Here is a 19,367-nt window from a genome sequence, read left to right on the forward strand (position 1 = left end):
AAAGTTTCAAAACCACTGCTCTAGGGCAATTTATCTGAGTTTGCCATTATTTACAATTCATTAGCGCCCATGCACTATGAAGATATATGTTAACGTGTAGATTTTAGGCCAGTAGAGATGCAAATCATTTCTATCCACTGGAAAAAATAATCTACATCATTCTGTAGGACACCAGCCAGCTTCATATCCCACCTAGCAATCTTACTCTGTTTTCTCAAAGTGTTGATAAATATCCAGTTTCTCCAAAAGCTTCTCCAAACTAGCTTTCTCATATCACTGGTTACTTTACTTAAAATGTATAAATGTTTCACATGTGTTCATTATATATTTGTATGAGTGTTATATTTTTAGTTTAAGATTATGCTTTGACAGACACTTAGGACACGTATACACGCTGGGTGTATACTACGCATACAATGTATATACTACACACAAATACATACGTATGTGTATATTTCACAGGATGGCACGCCAGATTCTCTACTCTGCGCCTAGCTCTTTCCATTTAATATTTGTGCATGCACTCACTTTACATTCTTGTCTTTTTGTATCTATGCACTTCACCTTGCATTTCACCCACGACTCCGTCATTAACAGGACAGACACCACCCGCAAGCGCTCGCATTTCCTCTTCTGACGCGCCAGCAAAAGGCTCCCGCCGTCCCGCCTGGGGCTCGGGACACCCAGTTGGGAACACAACCCAAAGACCACGTGACAAAAGCGAGGCTCACGTAACACTTGCCCGCGCTACACGTCTTCCGTCCGTTGCCAGCATGGCCACTAGGCGCCCTCAGTCCCGCAGCTCCGGGCTTTCTTGCGTTTATGGGCCCACGTCCGCTCCTCTGCGAGACCGCTCGGGAAGCCAGGGGCGGTGGGAGCGGGGCCCGCGTCAAGTCGGCTCAAACTCAGCCCAGCCGAGCCCTACCGCTGGGGCGAACTAGCGCGGACCGGAAGTTTCACGGGCGAGCTGGCTGCCGGAGCCCTAATCACAGCGCACCGGAAGTGGGCCCAGACCGGCGTCCGGGCCGCGCCCGCCGTGAGTGAGCTTCCCTCCGGCCAGCGACGCCATGGAGCCCGGGGCGGCGGAGCTGTACGACCAGGCCCTGTTGGGCATCCTGCAGCACGTGGGCAACGTTCAGGACTTTCTGCGTGTGCTCTTCGGCTTCCTCTACCGCAAGACGGACTTCTACCGCCTGCTGCGCCACCCGTCGGATCGCATGGGCTTCCCGCCGGGGGCCGCGCAGGCTCTGGTGCTGCAGGTAATGCGCGGCCGGCGGGAAGCTCGCGGTGGGGGGAGGCCGTGGGAGCCCCGACCCCGACCCCAGCGAGCGCGCCCCCGTAGTCCCCGACTCTCCGGGAGCCCAGACCCCTGTGAGACCGCCGCTCCGTTCGCTGCCGGCCTCAGTTCATCCTCTGGCGCTGCCCCGGACCAGCCTCCTGGGGCCGCGGCTTCAGCAGACATGCTCTTGGGGTATCAGGTATCAGTTTACTCCTTCCGTGCGAGAGGGGCTGGCTCTCGAGCAGCCTGGTACGACCGGGTGCACTTGGATATCAGAAGTAGTACATCGACGCTCAGGGCCAGGGTTAGCTCCCGCAGCGTGTAACCCCCTTCGAGGTGCCGGGGCCTGCCAGTCAGAGAATAAAAATAGTGCAGGCTAGACGGGGGAACGGGCGGCAGCACGGACACCTGCACCCCAGAACTGCGACGACTGGACGTGGAAGGGAGACTGTGTGATTGATGGGTGTGGTCCCCCTGTTCGAAGTGTGACTTTTCAGGTCAAAGACAGTCATAGTAGTACTTAATAAGTTTACATTTGAACATATATCTGTACATCCCAGGTTAAGTTTATTGTCTGTTTGAGGTACTAGTAATACTTATTCACTGACGTTGACAGGGTACTTGGAATGTAATAACCAAGAGTTTATGTACTGAATGTATTTATACTCTCAGCTGCCAGAAGCATTGGAGATACACTGGTAATGCAGATGGTTAAATAATGGTCTCTCTCCTTGGGATACTTATGCTCTAGTTAAGGAGGTAAAATACAGTAACAGAGAACCATGCAAGGCCAATTATGTGACAGAGCCCACTGGAAGGAAAGGAATAGAAATGATGGTTTGGAAATGGAGAAAAGTTTTATAGAGGAGGTGGGACTTTTTTTTTAACATCTTTATTGGAGTATAATTGCTTTACAATGTTGTGTTAGTTTCTGCTGTATAACAAAGTGAATCAGCTATATGTATACATATATCCCCATACCCCCTCCCTCCTGTGTCTCCCTCCCACCCTCCCTATCCCACCCCTCTAGGTGGTCACAAAGCACCGAGCTGATCTCCCCGTGCGATGCAGCTGCTTCCCACTAGCTCTCTATTTTACATTTGGTAGTGTATATACGTCAGTGCTACTCGAAGAGGTGGGACTTGGATGGGATTGAAAGATGGTACTCAGTCAAGCATTGAGCCTGTTTCTAGGAACCTGAGAAGGTAGAAATGCTGGTGATAACCTCCTACGGTTCTGTAGCGTTTTACAGTTTATGAAGTGATTTCAAATGTTCATCTTGTGAAGACTTGCTACAAGCTGCAGGTTGGTCAGGTATTTTCCTCAGTGCCTGCATGAAGAAACAGAAGTTTACAATGTTTAACTACCAAAGATAACATGATCAGGTGAGGAGTGAGGGTGGTATTCAATTTCAAGACTTAAGGCTGTTCCTCACCCTTGTAGTTGTTAGGTGCCATCTGAGTGATCAGAGAGCTGTGTGTCAGAGATGGTTTTTAGGAGGCCCTTATGTCAAATTAATGCTTTCATGGAAGACTGTGAAATAGATAAGGTTGAATTTTATGTGGCAGATGAGGGTGCCAGTTCAGCAAGGTTAGGTGATTTGATGAAACTCATCATAGAGCTGGAACTCAAAACTTCATTTTGCGGATTCCAGATCTTTCTGTTCTATTATTTAGCCAATCCATTGTAGGTTGGGAACACTTTTGTCTAGGGTGATTTTTTTTTTTTTTTTTTTTTTTTTGCGGTACTCGGGCCTCTCACTGTGGCCTGTCCCGTGGCGGAGCGCAGGCTCCGGACGCGCAGGCTCAGCGGCCGTGGCTCATGGGCCCAGCCGCTCCGCGGCATGTGGGATCTTCCCGGACCGGGGCACGAACCTGCGTCCCCTGCATCGGCAGGCGGACTCTCAACCACTGCGCCACCAGGGAAGCCCCTGTCTCGGGTGATCTTTTGCAGAAAAGATGTAAAGGAGAAAGGAACATTTACTGAGCACCTAGTATGTACCAGTTGTTATGTAATTTACATTCTAGGATGTTATTTATTTCTAACACAACCTGAAAGGTTGGTCTTTTCCCTTGTTTTACAGGTGAACTGACAGGTAATTCATGTAAGACACCTACCATGTTTCAGACACCCTTAAGGTTAAGACTTGGTGAACAGTTTAATAAAGTGGAGGTGGAGAGCAGGGCAGAGAGAGGGTTGGGATGGGCCAGAGGTGATCCAGGGTTTCAAACCTGGGCACTGTAATAATGATAATGCATTCACTGAACTGTCACCTGAGTTTAGGGGAAGAAGCTTAGTTGAATTGGAGATTGCAGGCAGAAGTCCCTTCCCACAGGCTGTTGAATTGTGGGGCTGGATTTTAAGGGAGGTAGAGGAATCTGAGTGGTTTGAAGGAGAGGAACTGAAGGTGGAGGATAGCCCTTTGGGGAAGGATCCCAGAGAAGGGATGGGAGAAGGAAGAGGCTGTGTGAGTGGGAGGGGGATGGAGGGAAGTGGGCAGGGCAGTAAGTTTCAGGGAAACCAAGGGGGACAGTTTCCAGCAGATGGTTAGGAGGGGTGTAGTGTTTTTTTAAAGTGGTTCTGAATCATCAGTATTGCCCAAGGAACTTTAAAAGAGCAGATATTCCCTGGGTATTTTGGTTGGGTAGATCAGGGTAAGTCCTGGGGAGCTGTTCTTTTATCCACAGAGGCATTTGGCAGTGGGGTGCTTGGGGGTCTCTTCAGAACTCAGGCAAAGAGGGTTTGGATGGGAGTATTGGGGTACTCAGTTCTGGAACCCAAAAGTTCTCCGTTGATATTTTGGGGTATGGGCTGTTGATGAGGTTTAAGCCTTCTCAGACTTTTCCTGCTCATTCTTAGGGCTTGCACAGTCTGAATGTACAGCTTGCCAGACCCTCAGCAGGAAAGATGCATGTAGAAATTGTATTCCACTCCATGATTTATTAGTATGTTTTAAGAAAACAATAATTTTGAATGACGTTCCATTCGTATCAGTGGATCCTCTGTGTTTATCCTGGAGTCCAGTTTGGCAAGCTTAGAGGTCCCCCCATGAGAGTCAGGAAAGCTGGCTCTATCTGTTCTGAGCTTGCTGGGAAGTCTTGGGAGAATCACTCTCCTCTCTGTCAGTTGAGAAGGTTGATTGGAGGTCAGGGACATCTCTTCCAGCTCCGCAGTCCAGGATTCTGAAATGAGTGCTGAGGTCAGTGGCGACATGAGAGGTGAAGCCAGGGGGCAGGCGGGGTGCTGAGTAAGCAGGGGTGGTGGGCGCCGCAGTGTAGTGAGGAACGTGAGGCCCAGGGTCCGAGGGAGGCCCCCGGCGTTTGGAGAGAGCCCCCCGGCGTTTGGAGAGAGCCCTTGCTGTTGCTTGTTTTCTGGAGTTAAGATGAAGATGTGTGGCGTCAGGAGGATGAATGGCTCTGAGGGCAACGGGTCTGGTGTCCGGTGTCACTGACGTGAGTATAAGAGGAGTGAGTCAGGGGCTCAGGTTCTCAGAAGAAGTGGAGAGAGATATTGTTTCCAGTTTTTAGCCTTAGAGCTTTACTTATCTTCCTCTGCCTACATCTCCTTTCAGTGTTTGGTGTGTTTCCTGTATAATTTTTTACTTTCTTCTTTCACTGGCAGGACCTTGGGCAGGTTACCCTCTCCGAGCTTAGTTTTCCATTATCTTTGAAATGTCAGTGCTGTCTTCCTCATGGCGTTTTCACGAGGGTTTTGAGAGAATGTCTGTAAAAACATTGGCATAGTCAGTAACTTCTTTGGTTCTGTCTTCCTGCCCAGTGCACGCAACAGTTATTTAGCACTTGTCTGCATTCTAGCCCTTTGGAAACTGACTCCTACACACGTTAAAACATTTTTATTTTATTAAGACTGTTTTTTAGAGTAGTTTTAGGTTCAGAGCGAAATGGAAGGGAACGTACAGAGATTTCTCATGTCCCCCCTGCCCACCCCCGCCTCCCCCAGCGTCCCCTATACCAACAGCTGCCACCAGAGTGGTGCATTTCTTACAGTTGATGGACTTACATTGACATATCATAGTCACCTAAACCCACAGTTTACTTCAGGGTTCACTCTTACTGTTCATTTTACGGGGTTTGGACAAATGTGTGATGGCATGTAATCCTCATTATGGTACCACACGAAGTATTTTCACTGCCCTAAAAAAATCCTGTGCGCTCTACCTGCTGCCTCCAACCTCCCTCCCTGCATCCTCTGGCAACCACTGGTCTTTTTATTGTCTTTAAAAGTTTGCCTTTTCCACAGTGTCATAGTGTATGGAATCATACACTGTGTAGCCTTTTCAGATTGGTTTCTTTTACTAATATGCACTTAAGGTTCTTCCATGTTTTTTCATGGCTTAATAATAGCTCATTTCTTTCATCACAGAATAATATTCCATTGTCTGGATGTACCACAATTTGTTTATCCATTCACCTGCTGAAGGATATCATGGTTGCTTCCAAGTTTTGGCAATTATGAATAAAGTTGCTATACACCATCCGTGTACAGGTTTTTGGGTGGACATATTTTCAACTCCTTTGGGTAAATACCTTGGAGCGAGGTTGCTGGATTGAATGTAAGGGTCTTCTCCCACCCACTTTTCAAGGTGGATCTCCCAGCTTTCCTGTCTCCGGGAGGAGATACCATAGGATATATCTCCTGATGACCCTTCCTCCTGTCATTCCCTCTGGAAGGTGTGCCTTTCATTCAAGGTCTGATGCAGAGCGCCTTCTTCCAAGAAACTTCCTTAGCTCTCTTTCACCGGAAATGCTCGTTTGCACCCTCATTGTGATGGCATCACTTGTATTCGTCACAGCCTCTTCCTGTCAGAGTTGTCACATCTGGGTCTGTCCTGGCTGCACTTCAGGGTTATGTACGCCCTTGAATGGTGCATACAAAAGGCCATTTTCTTGTGCACTTTTTGGATGGAGAGTCCCAGCACTTTTGTGGGTGTGACTGTGGCCCCGAAAAGATTAATGACTGCTCCACACACCAGAAAGTGGAGTTCTTCGAGGTTGGGAGCTGTCATTTGGATTTTGGGTGCCCCTTGCACATTGTAGGCACATCATGGATGTTTGTTGAATTCCCAGGCTAAGACCCGCACCTTCCCGCAGCTCATGCAGTGTGGGAAGATAGCAGCAGTCCAGTGAGCCGGCTTGTATTTTGTGGATTGAAATTCAACTAATTCCCATCTTCTCTTCTTTCGTCTGAGTTGTTGGTGCCTTTACAGCTCTCAGTACCAGGACAGCGTGTTCTTTGCGTTTTGAACAAGGCTCTCTGGGGCTATAAAAGTAATGACAGGTGAGACCATTTAGTTATGCATCATTTAGACTTGAAAGTTGGCCTCATAGGCGTGTAAATATTTTGAGCCTTGGCTTGTAAAGGTTTCACTTCCACTGATTTTGGAACTCCCCTTTAAAGATTGTTTTCCTAGCGGCATTTGGTGAAGTTGAAGTGCATTTCCATTTTGCCAATGGGAACATTTTTTTAGTCTACTGCTTTTTCATTCTTTATTTACCAGATTTTGCTGTATTTCTGCAGAATGTGTGGTACAGTACTGGGCGGATGAACTCATTGCAGGATTGCTGTTTGATTTTAGGTATTCAAAACCTTTGACCGCATGGCCCGTCAGGATGATGAAAAGAGGAGGAAGGAGCTGGAGGAGAAGATCAGGAGGAAGGAAGGGGAGGAGGCCGCGGCCGAGCAGGAGCCAGTCCCAGCGCCGGTTCAGGAGGTGGAGGTTGACTCCACCACAGACTCAGGCGGCCCTCAGGAGCCCCCCGGCCCGCAGGACGCCGTGCAGGAAGTGGCCCACCGCGCCAGGGAGGCAGAGCCACCAGGAGCGGATGCTGGCGCTGCTGAAGTCCCAAGGAGCCCGCCAGCTCTTCCCAAGTAAGAATTTCTACTTTGTGGCTTCTTTCTTTTCTTTTCTTTTTTTCATCATGGTTTATGACAAGATATTGAATATAGCTCCCTGTGCTATACAGTAGGGCCTTGTTGGTTATCGATTTTATACATGGCAGTGTGTATCTGCTAATCCCAGACTCCTAACTTATCCCCACCTCCCTTTCCCCTTTGGTAACCATAAGTTTGTTTTCTGTGTCTCTGGGTCTGTTTCTGTTTTGTATATAAGTTCATTTGTATCTTCTTCTTTTTTTTTTTTAAGATTCCATATATAAGTGTTATCATATGATATTTGTTTTTCTCTGGCTTACTTCACTTAATATGATAATCTCTAGGTCCATCCATGTTGCTGCAAATGGCATTATTTTGTTCTTTTTTATGGCTGAGTAGTATTCCATTGTGTGTGTGTGTGTGTGTGTGTGTGTGTGTGTGTGTGTGTGTGTGTGTGTGTTTGTATCTCACATCTTCATCCATTCATCTGTTGATGGACCCTTACGTTGCTTCCATGTCTTGCCTGTTGTAAATAGTGCTGTAGTGAACACTGGGGTGCATATATATTTTCAGATTAGAGTTTTCTCTGGGTATATGCCCAGGAGTGGTATTGCTGAATCATACGGTAACTCTATTTTTAGTTGTTTAAGGAACCTCCATACTGTTCTCCATAGTGGCTGCACCAATTTACATTCACACCAGCAGTGCAAGAGGGTCCCTTTCCTCCACACCTTCTCCAGCATTTGTTATTTGTAGAGTTTTTAAATGACGGCTATTCTGACCTGTGTGAAGTGATACCTCACTGTAGTTTTGATTTGCATTTCTCTAACAATTAGTGATTTGAGCATGTTTTCACGTGCCTACTGGCCATCTGTATGTCTTCTTTGGAGAAATGTCTATTTAGGTCTTCTGCCCATTTTTCATTTGGGTTATTTGTTTTTTTATTATTGAGTTGTGTGAGTTATTTGTATATTTTGAGAATTAAGCCCTTGTTGGTTGCATTGTTCGCAAATATTTTCTCCCATTCCTTAGGTTGTCTTTTCGTTTTGTTTATGGTTTCCTTTGCTCTGAAGAAGCTTATAAGTTTGATTACGTCCTATTTGTTTATTTTGCTTTTGTTCCTTTTGCCTTGGGAGATTGACCTAAGGAAACATCGCTAGTTTTATGTCAGAGGTGGCCTCTTTCTTGCTTGACATCTGGTGGTTGGGTTTGTCCCTAAGTGGGTCTTACTTGGTAACACACTGACTCTATTTCAGCATTTAGTTAGCTCTTCATGTTTGCAAACTGCCTTACAGTGTGTAGGATGGGAGGTCAGGTGGTTTCAGTATTCTTCCTTTTTCTCTCTATAGGGTAAGGTAATAATCTGCCCACAGTCAAACAGCCAGTTAAGAGCTAGACCAGAGTTAGAGCGCTGGGCTCATAGAGTTATGCATTCCCGTGAGACCTGCCTCTCTGTGTGTCTTGACTCTGTTTTTTCCCTGCAGGAGCGACTGCTGGGACATGGGCCCACAGTCCTCTTGGTCTGACGTACACCCGAAGAGGTTGTCTGGAATGGGGGACTGCGGACCCAGAGTCCCCTCAGAGCCTGCCACTTAGTAAATGTATTACCTTGGGCAAGCTGCATCACCTCTCTGTGTCTCAGTTTTCTCCTTTGTAAAGCGGAGGTGATAATAACAGCACCTCCCTCAGAGGCTGTTGTGAATATTGAATGAGCCAAGGGTCATGCAGCTGATTAGTGGTAGGGCTTAGATCAAGCCCTGTGCTGTACTTGTCCTCACTTTTCAGGAGTTCTGCTTCCTGGTGCTTCCCTGCCCCTGTTTGGGTGAGAAGAGCTGATGCCTCCTTGTGTATGAGCTGTGGCAGTGTCTGAAAGACAGCATGCTGCTCCTGGCCTGCTCTGTTCTTAGGCGAATTTGCTCTCTTCCCTCTTTCATGGGACTGTTCCCTGCCCTCTCCTGGGTTTTCTCTCCCCCTTGGCCCTTCTCTGACTAAACTTCCCTTCTGTTCTTCCCTCTCCTTGCACTCTCCCTCTAACGTGTTTTGGGGACTCTTTGAATGTAGTTCCTAGTTAATGAAGCAAAGTGAACAACTTGGAGTGGCATAAAATGCGGAGTAGGGGGAAAATAAACTTTGTGGAGATAGGTTGGGGCAAGGCTGCAGAGTCTCAAAGTCCAAGTTCGACTGCATGGAGGGTCGGTGCCCCTAACCCCCTGTTGTTCAAGGGGGGTTAACTGTACATGCAGAGAAAAAGCCCAGAAGGAAATACATTATGAATAGTGGTGGAATTGTGAGTGTTTTTCATTGCCATCATTGTCCCTTACTGTATTTTCTAATTTTTCTACAATGAACTATACACTTTGCTTTACTAATTTTTTTGCATTCTTTTTATAATTTCTAAAAACTGTATTGAAAGGGGGGATTTGTTTTTAATTCCTGAGTAATAGATTAGAGTAGCTGCCTTGTTATCTTGTAGAGACCCTATTTTTTATTCTTGGACCAATGAGTTGTATTCCAGGTTAGTATCAGCGTTAGTTTTACTAGTCCTGCCGTGGTTTAAGCACAGACTGAAGACTTGGGTGTGTTCCAGGAAACCTTAGTTTGGTGCTGCAGGCTCAACGCTTCCATGGACTGAACCTTCTCAGCCTTCAGGTATTCACTGGTTTTCTATGAACAAAACAAGAAATTGTGGTCCACATCTCTCTAGTTCCATCTGAAAGGCTGTTCTGTGGCAGATCTGAAATGGAACATGAAAGCCATCCTTATCTTTGTTGTAGCTTTTGTGGCCCCCCAAGTCGCTCCAGTCAGTGCCCAGAATTGCTTATCCTATAAACTGTAGATCTGGGGGTTCTGTTAATTAAATAACTTAAGATAGTTGTTCTTCAGGTGACCACACAGAAGCACTGCCTTTGTGGGGCACCCTGTCCAAAAACCAGTTACATACCTAGAATCTGGGTCTCACGTTGCTGACTTCTGATTACTCCTGCTTGCTACCCATTTGCTGGTGGTTCTGCCCAGGATTAGGCAGTGGTGATGGCAACTTCGCTCCATCTACAGGCAAATCACACTTTGGAGTCAACCCCCTGTCCCCAGCCTAGGCCCTGCCAACCGTGGGTTAAAGTTTTTGAAGTGTACATTTTCATTTATACATAAAATAAAGTACAGATTTTTACACATAAAGCCACATGCCACCACCCTAGTGCTCAAAGTGCCCAGTTTTATTCCTTAGAGATGAGAGAATTTGGGTACACAAAAATTTCCTTGACCATACAAGATAGCTTTGAGAGGTGCACATACTCTGCAAAGGAGCTTCACAGTTTATGAGTTATCCGTAGTGAAGATATTGTAAAAAGTGCTGCTTAGAGCCCCAGTGTTTATATTGTACTTGACCCAGTGATCTGTGCTCAAAGGACTTCTAGGGAGCTGGGAAGCTTTCAGAAATGCTGATGACATTACTAGTGCTGTGGAAGGAGAGAGGGATGCAAAACCAACAGCATCAACGTCCTAATCCCTAAGTCGGGCACCTCTCAGAGCTGTTGGTGGGGTTTGCTTCTTGGGTTCCATCTGTGTCTGGTCCCGCTTCGGTGGCCATAGGTCCTGCAGTTTCCCTCTCGATCTGCAGGTGTCGCTGTAGGCAAAACAGTGATAACTGCATTTGCTTGTGCTGGGATGCACAAGCAAAATGTACAAAAGGCTGTGCCACCTCTGGCTTTTGCCCTTATAAATCACAAACAGGATTCTTTAAAAAGAAGGAAAGAAAGTAGCACTGAGAGTAAATTACAGTTGGCGCTGAACAACACAACCTTGAACTGCACAGATCCACCTATACATGGATTTTTTCCCGTAGTAAATGGTACAATACCACAGAATCTGTGGTTGGTTGAATCGTGGATGTGGAACTGTGGATACAGAGGAGCCGCTCCTGCGCTGTTGGTGTTGAATGGTGGTACGTGCCCTGAGTCCCTCCCGAGCTACCCCTCTGTCCTGCACAGGGAAGCAGACAGCAGGGCCTCGTGAGAAGGGCGTGTCATGGAACTACTTGATGTGCTGACCCATCTGGTGAAGTCCTGGTAGAACAAGGGTGTGTTAGAAAGCTGCTCAGTGCTTTCTTTTATTTTGGGTGGCATGGCCTTTGTGTCCAGCTGTTACAGGGATCCATCTTAGGAAAGGGATGGTGTAGTTTGGAAGAGAAGTTTCAGATTTCTAATAGTATCCTCAGCAAATGCTTCATCTTCATCACACCTGGTTCGTTTGCCCCAAGCACAGCACTGTTCACATTCTTCAGTGCTCTTGTCCATGCAGCAAGGCCTTCCAGCGCCTCTGTCCCTCTGCTCCCTGCCACAGGTAACTGCGTCTCCTCTGAGCCTGGGTTTCATCTTACATCTGTTTATGGCTAGTTCTTACATCTTTCATTTTTGGGGCAGAGACTTACTCAGCCCCTCTCAGCTCCCAGCTGTGTGTTAGGTGAGCATCCGATGCGTGCTGAGTTCATTCCTTAGTGCCTCTCCTTTGGTTCTACTCACCCATGTCTCGTGATGTCTGTGGCTTAGATGTCCCTTAGGCAGGCTGTCACAAGAGCCAGAAAGGTGCTGCTCTCTGCTGGGGCATCCTTTCTGTGCGCAGTCATGCTGCCTGAGAGCTGGCTTCCTGGATTTGTCTCTAAATGGGGTCCTTCCTTTGTTGGTCCCTGCTTTTTCAGGTGCCCGTTGCAGGAGGCCCTTTGATAGAGTCACGTGGACATACCGGAATGCTACCCCAAATACCCACCCTGTTGGCTTATGGTGAAGATTGACTGAGGTCAGTGTGTAAGACCTGGTGAGCAGGATTCCTGGCACATAGTGAGCCCTCAAGTAGGTACGAGCTGTTCTCAGTATTGCTTTTCTTAACTTAAACAAGAACAAACTGTTTTTCTTCCTCATTATGCTCAGTGTAGACTATTTGGAAAATAAAGATAAGTGTGTAAAGAAGAGAAAACGTCCTACCACTCCCTATTAACTTTCTGGGATATTTCTACAGTTTTTTCTATGCATATAAACATGTGCGTGGGTGTGTTTGAGCGCACACACACACACACACACACACAACAAAGTATGCTTATAACATTGTCTTACACTGTGGCTTCTGTTTTGCTGAACATTGTATGCTGAGCGGTTCCTGCATCCCTTTTGCTGATTTTGAATTCATGTTGTACACTGTTGAGTGTTGTGTGCCCAAGAGGTTCTTTTGCTCAGATGAGGTTGTTGGCTGTAATCATGCACTCAAGAGAATAGTAAACAGAAAGCCAGCAGTCCAGGGATGTCTGCCAGCTTTCCCCCACTGGGGCTCTGCTGGGCCTGCCGGCCTCAGGGTCTGTTTTCAGTCTCATCTGTTATAGAAGCTGTTCTTTCACCCAATTCGCCCTGAAACTGCCCCTTCTCTAAGGAACCTCAGGTGTAAGTGGCCTCAGGGATTTGATTTAAATCACAGATGAGGAAAGGTTGTTTGTTAGAAGTATTTTTTTTCCTCTAGAAGCATTGTGTTTTTGTTTTCATTTTGCAGTTCATTTCTAGCTTATAGGCTTCATTTTTAGAAGAGATTGGCCTGTATATCTTACAGCGATGACTTATGTTGAGTTGGTTGGATACTGAAGCCGGATGGTAAAAATGACCTGGCGTCCTAGCCTGTGAGAGTGAGCATGTTTTTGGGCCGGAGGAGGAGGCCAGTGAGACTCCCCCAGGGTACTCTTCCCCCTGGGAAGTGTGTACTTCCAGATGCCAGAGCCCAGTCGGCTTCCTTTTAACAGATGGAGAAATGGAGATGAACAGTGGTGAAGTGCTTTGCTTGAAACCGTAGTTAGAAAGGAGGGCCAGAGTCATGGGGAACTGAAGCAGTTCCCAGTGCGCTTAGAGGCCCAGACATGGGTATGTTCGCTTTGCTGTTGTTAAGAAAAAGGAACTATTACCAGAACTATCTAAGAGATACTTTTCAAAACTAACACAACCAGTATCTAATTGAATATTTTTCTATGTCACTAAAGAAGTATAACTTTTTATGCTAGCTTTTTTTTTCTTTTCCTGTTGAAAAAAAAGGTATATGCACCTTGTGGAAAATGTATTAGGTTGAATTTAAATACAAAGGTGAGTAGACAGAAGAATGCAGTGAATCCGCGTGTACTCACTGCCAACCCTGTGAAGTACACCCGGCCACTTCTCCCCCTCCTGTGTTATTCAGAAGCAAATTCTACCTCATCATTTCATCTGTAAATGTTTTCAACCAGTGTTTAAACTTCCAGTTTTCTCATAATGTCATAATTTTTTAAAAAAAAGTTTACATCTATAATAAGGCTCCAACCACATATCACTTTGTAGCTGACTCTCTGTTTCTCTTGCTTTTATTCTCTCAAAATTTATTTGTTAAGAAAAAAATCAGGTTGTTGGTATGTTGAGTTTCCCACTCTCTGACTGTTACGTGGTGTAGTAAATTGGCAGTTGGATTTAGGGTCAATACTTTTGAAAGTTATAAGCCTGTGTAATGAAAGTGAATTCTCCCTAAAGGCAGCCATTGTGCGTACTTTTGTAAAAGTTTTCTGTTTTATAAACTTTTTATTTTTCATATTCGTTTATGTATATGTTCTCTGTTGTATACAATATGCTGTGTGTGGACTTCTAGTTACATCCCCCCGAGCAGCTGACAAGCAGCTAACAAGGAGGCAGTCTCCCTGTTGCCAGGTGCCATTTTTCCTGCTATGCGTTGTATCTGTCCTCACATCTGTGGGGCTTTAAGATGCTGATTCCTGGGCCTGCCCCTGGAGATCAGATTTAACTGGCCCAGGTGCGACCATGTGTCAGGATTTTCAGAAGCTTCCCAGGTGACTCTGGCTGTAACCAAGAGTCAGACTTGACTACAGTCTTTCTCTCGACTCCCTCAGAGTTCTATCCTGTGGATGTGGTGTCATTATTTAGTGAGTCTCCACAGGCAGTGTTATTAGGTTGTTTCCAATCTACTGCGGTCACAAATGATGCTGCAGTGACTGTGCTGTATGTGTTTCTTGGAACATGTGTATGAATATCTGTTGGACGAATTCCCAGAACAGGAATTACTGGGTCAAAGGGTATGAAGTGTGTAATTTTGATGGATGTTGCTAAAGTGGCCCCAGAGAGATTGTACCAGTTTGTTCTCTCACTGCCAGGCTGTCTGATGGTGGGTACCTGACCCACCCCAGGTGCCAGCCAGCATCCCTAACCCATTTCTTGGCTGCTCTTACTTTTGCTTCATTGGTTTTATTTGAAATGCCATTCACTGTGACGTATGTTGGGTTCTGATTGGCTCTGTGTATGTTTCTGTGTTTTTTTCCTTTTCTATTCCATTTATTCATAGATACTAAACCATTTGTTCTATTTGTTTGCCAGTACCAAGCTGTTTTATTTACCATAGCTTCATTATGATACATTTTAATACTTGGTGGGACTAGTGTTTAATCCCTTGCCCCCAGACTTTTCTGGAAACTTTTTCCATGTGAAAATTCTGTTGAAGTTTTCATTGGGAATACATTAAATTTATGTTTTGAATTAGAGAGAAATGACAGGTTTACATTCTTGAGTCTTTCTGTCTAAGAACAGGGTGTATTTTATTTATTCAAGTCTTGTTTTATGTTCTTCTGTAGAATTTTAATGTTTTTATTCAATAAGCCCTGTACACCGATACTGAATTCTCTATTTTCTGATAGTTTCTCTGTTGATTTTCTTGGATTTTCTAGGAATATAGACTCTTCAGTTTTTATTATAGTATTTTAGTGACAAGTATATTTAGTAATAAATACATTTTTAATATTTTGAATTTTAAATGTAACTTCATTTTTTTTCTCCCTCTCAAAATGTGTTGCCCCGAGCACCTGGAAGGATGGAGCTGACACTAGCTGCAGAGGGAAGGGGTCGGGGGCGGCTGGTTCTGAGGCTGACAGGTTAGCCTTTGGCCACAGCGGGGTCTCCGGGGTCCGAGAAGCTGTGAGCCATGTAGGTGGAGTCCGAGGGGAGCAGGACTGGAGGGCGGAGTTTGAAAAACATCGGCATATCAGTGGGTTTAAAGGCACAGACTGGATGAGGTCACCGAGGCAGTGAGTGTATATGGAGAAGAGGTCCAAGGATTGAGAGCCGGGGGGTCGTACATGAGGTGAGGGGCCGTCTGCCTCGGGGGCCAGGAGAGCGGGGTGTGTGACCTGGGGGAGCAGGCCCGAGCAAGGCAACCAGGAGAGTGTCCTGTCACGCGGGAGGAGGCCAGTGGTGACACGCGCTGCACCGTCACATGCGCTGTTACTTCACCCTTCGCTTGCTCCCTGCAGCCGTCCAGCCCTGAAGTCCTCAGCTCGCTCATCACCCCTTTCCTTTGGGATACACTCCTGACCTGTCCTCTGGTTTCTGTTTCTGCGGTTGGCTCACCTTGTGGCGGGTGCTTCTCTGGCCTCTGGCTCAGACTGCACCCTTGTCTCTGGCCCCGGGTGGCGGCTCCCGTGTGTGTCCCCGTGTAAACTGCCTATTTTGTATCTAGTTCTCTCACCGGGGAAACCAAGAGGAGGGCAATCGGCAGAAAGTGCAGCTTTTCTGTTACTGTGTGCACCTTGGTCTATTTATCTTGTCCACTGTGTGTCCAGTGCCTGGAACGTCCCTGGCGGCATAGTTGGCACTTAGTAACCAGCTGAGTGAGTGTGTGATTCAAATTAAAAGTCATGTGAAAAAATGATAAACCTTTGAATTTTAACATATCTAATGAATTCCATTCTCCAGTAACATTCAGTTTTTCTTGAATTTTCATAGTTAGGGCTTTCACATCTTCTATGTACTGTTCATCCCTGTCTTCTTTTAGGGCAACTCAGTGTTCTGTAAACTCCCTAATTGAGTCCTGTGTGGTCATAGAGCCCTGAGGCCTCTATCGTTTCCCTGTCTCTGTACTGAAGGGCCAGGCACTCAGCTTCCCTAGTGGTGAAGAACCCTCTAGGGACAGAGCCCGGGACTGGGAGTCAAGAGCCCTGGTGTGAGCAGGCCTTGGGCCCTGTAGGCTGTACTGCAAGGGAGTGGGAGCAGGCCTGAGTTTTTTGTCTCTTTTTCTTAAGCCAGGGAACCTGCCCTCCTGTGGGTAAGTGGAGTCCTGGGAAGGCCTCTGCGTACAACAGGTGAGGGCTCAGCAGTTGGCTGACGTAGGGCTGCGAGGCACGGGTGGCTTCATCTCCAGGCTCACTTTGAGAACCCCTGGAGAAGGATGTCTGGGATGGCTCAGCTCTGAATCCTGTGTGTCTGGTTGGTTGTGAGCCTGGGTTCTGAGTATCTCTCGAGGGTCAGGTCCGTGGCTTCGACAATGTGATGGAATGGGGCCAGTCCTTAGCTGAGCAAGGGCCACCACGTGTTCTCGCATATAGCCCTCAAGGTCCATTTATTTTGTGGTCTCTAAAGAAAACTTTCATTTTTAGATAATTAAGATCTGCCCCCAAAAGTTGCAAAAATCATGCACAGGACCCCATACATCCTTCTCCCAGCATGCCAGATGTCTGTGCCTCCTGTAACCCGGGGCTGCTGTGAGCGCATCTGAAGACCTTGTTCCAGTTTCATCCATTGTTCCAGTAGTGTCCTTTCTCCCGGGCCAGCGTTGCATCCGTTGTCGTCACTGCATTATGGGCACGTCTCGTCAGTCTCCTCTATCTGGCACAGTTTCTTAGTCTTGTCTCTCATGACCTTGACCCTTTTAAGGAGTACTGACTTCTTTTTTTCCTTGGTAGAATGTCTCTCAGCGTGGTTTTGTCTGATGTTTCCTTGTGACTGGCTAAGGCTGCCGCAGTGGCTGCTTTTCTTCTGTGCTAAAGAGTTGCTATTTTCCCTTTTGTGATTAGTAAGTGTCTTGTGTGGAGATACTTTGAGACTCTAAATATCTTGTTTCTTCTCATACTTTGCCCACTAATCTTAGCAACCATTGATTATTCTTGCCTGAAACAGTTATTGCTGTGGTGTCTGCCAAATTGCGATTTCCTGTTTATATCCTTCTTTCTACATTTATTAATTGGGATTATACTGCTAGGAATGGCTTTTCTTTCTCCTCCACTCACTCACTCATTCATGCACTTGTTTGTGTGTGTCATTGTGTCCTTACAGATGTTGACTACATAGTTATGGCCCCACTGTCTTGGGTTGTTGCTCAGGGTGCCCTTCAAATGGGCTTGTCCTTTTGACATGTTCGCATCGTTTTTTGAGCACTCCTCTGTGTGGTTGCACCACAAGATGTTCCATGTCATCCTGCTGTGAAGTCGGCTTTTTCTCCAAGTGGCCTTCGCTTTTTTTCTTAAATTTAAATTTATTTATTTATTTTTGGCTGCGTTGGGTCTTCGTTGCTGCGTGTGGGCTTTCTCTAGTTGCAGTGAGCGGGGGCTACTCTTCGCTGTGATGCGCGGGCTTCTCATTGCGGTGGCTTCTCTTGTTGTGGAGCACGGGCTCTAGGTGTGCAGGCTTCAGTAGTTGTGGCATGCGGACTCAGTAGTTGTGGCTTGCGGGCTCTAGAGCGTAGGCTCAGTAGTTGTGGCATGTGGGCTTCAGTAGTTGTGGCTCGCGGGCTCTAGAGCACAGGCTCAGTAGCTGTGGCGCACGGGCTTAGTTGCTCCGAGGCATGTGGGATCTTCCTGGACCAGGGCTCGAACTCTGTGTCCCCTGCATTGGGAGGCGGATTCTTAACCACTGCTCCACCAGGGAAGTCCCCAGCCTTGGCTTTTGATTGGAGAATGGTCTGAAATCAAGGATCTGGGCACCAGGTGTGCTGTCGCTGCTGGTGTCCTGGCTTCTAGGCCTGTTTTATGCCCATTTCCTGGTTACTTTACCCTCTGAAACCATCCTGCCCAACTTTTCACTTCCAGTTTTCTTTCCTCCCTTTTGAAAAATTCATGGTATGGATTAAGAGTGTGAATCTCGAAGTCAGAAGCCCTGCATTCAAATGCCAGCTCAGACCTTGCTGAGTCATCTGGCCTTCAGGCCTTAGTTTTCCCATATGTCAGGTAGGGGTGATGATTCTCAGCTTAAAGGGTTGTTGTGAGGGTTAAATGAGAGAGTAAAATGAGAGTGGTCAGCACAGGCTGAGTGCTCAGTTGGGTGCTTTCATTCAGCAAGTATTTATGGAATGAATGCTTGTGTAGGTTTGTTTCAGGGCCTGGGGCATGTGGGGTTTGGGAGTGCCAGCCTGGTGGGGCCTCTGGCCGGCTGGTGCAGGGGCAGCGCTTCCGACGCCTCCTTGATCCCGAGCTGCTCTACAGCTGGAGGGATGCGGGGAGAGAGGAGTGGGTGCTTTGCTGTCCCCAGTTAAAGGAGCAGTTCTGGTTCTAGCAGTATGTTCTGCTTCCGACAGCAAGCACCCCGCTCATCGCCCATCTCTGGGTGGCACTGTCCTGTGTGGGGTTGGAAGGAACTTCTCCTCCTCCTCTGGCGTAACCTTTCTGCCTTTCTTGGCCGGTTCTTCCGTAGAGTGGGGTGTGGCTCGCAGTAAGTGCAGCCTGGGGGCTGGTGAGGGGGGCAGTTGGAAGGAAACCAGCCAGCGCCCCTTAGTTTTCTGCAGGGGTGGCCACGAGCCCCCCAGATGCTTAGACAGAATCTTCTCTGCGGGGGAACGGCAGGAGGGGTGGGAGACAGGTCTGGGCTGGTCCCCCCACGAAGCCCTGTGCCTTGGGCACCCGATCCGCCCCTGCCAGTGTCCCCGGGCAGGAAGACAGGCTCCCTGAGAGCTTTCTGTTCTGCTGCTGCTGGAGCGTTGCAGTAAGTGGGTAGGTAGGACTAGCTGTGACCTAAAAACACTTGAGCATTTTCAGGGCGTCCCTGGGGAAAGCTGAATAAAGTAGGAGGAATGTCATTTCAGATGCTCATGTTCTCCCAGGAGAACAAACTTCCAGGCCTCTTCTTGCCTCTTGTTTCTGAAGGCAGTGCTGCTGACTCTGTGAGCCTGGTGCCTACAAGCTGACCTTGTGACCTTGGTACCTACGGGGTGACCCCATGACCCCAGTGCCTGCATGCTGACCCCATGACCCTTGTGCCTACATGCCTGGCAGGATGGGTGCTGCACAACACGGTGCAGTGACAACTGGTTTCCTAACTTGCTTCGTGGGACTGCCCACCCCTGCCCACTCTGTTGGGTCCGGAGTAAGAGAACAGAAAGAAGTCTCTTCTCCTTCCCAAGAAAAACAAGTCCCAAGCTCTCCAAA

At 47.3% G+C, this 19,367-nt stretch overlaps 1 protein-coding gene across 1 annotated transcript in view; it reads left to right on the top strand.

The window, feature by feature from the left end:
• The first annotated feature begins 984 nt into the window (after window positions 1-984).
• NUDCD3 (NudC domain containing 3) overlaps window positions 985-19,367 on the top strand; it is a 73,993-nt gene continuing 55,610 nt past the window's right edge. The window contains exons 1-2 of the mRNA XM_079931244.1: window positions 985-1,259; window positions 6,876-7,168. Of these exons, the coding sequence (XP_079787370.1) occupies window positions 1,068-1,259; window positions 6,876-7,168 (485 nt within the window). The 5' untranslated portion in view covers window positions 985-1,067. The remainder of the gene's footprint in view (window positions 1,260-6,875; window positions 7,169-19,367) is intronic.

This window comes from Stenella coeruleoalba (assembly GCF_951394435.1).
Source record: "Stenella coeruleoalba genome assembly, chromosome: 9".
NCBI classification, from domain to species: Eukaryota; Metazoa; Chordata; class Mammalia; order Artiodactyla; family Delphinidae; genus Stenella; species Stenella coeruleoalba.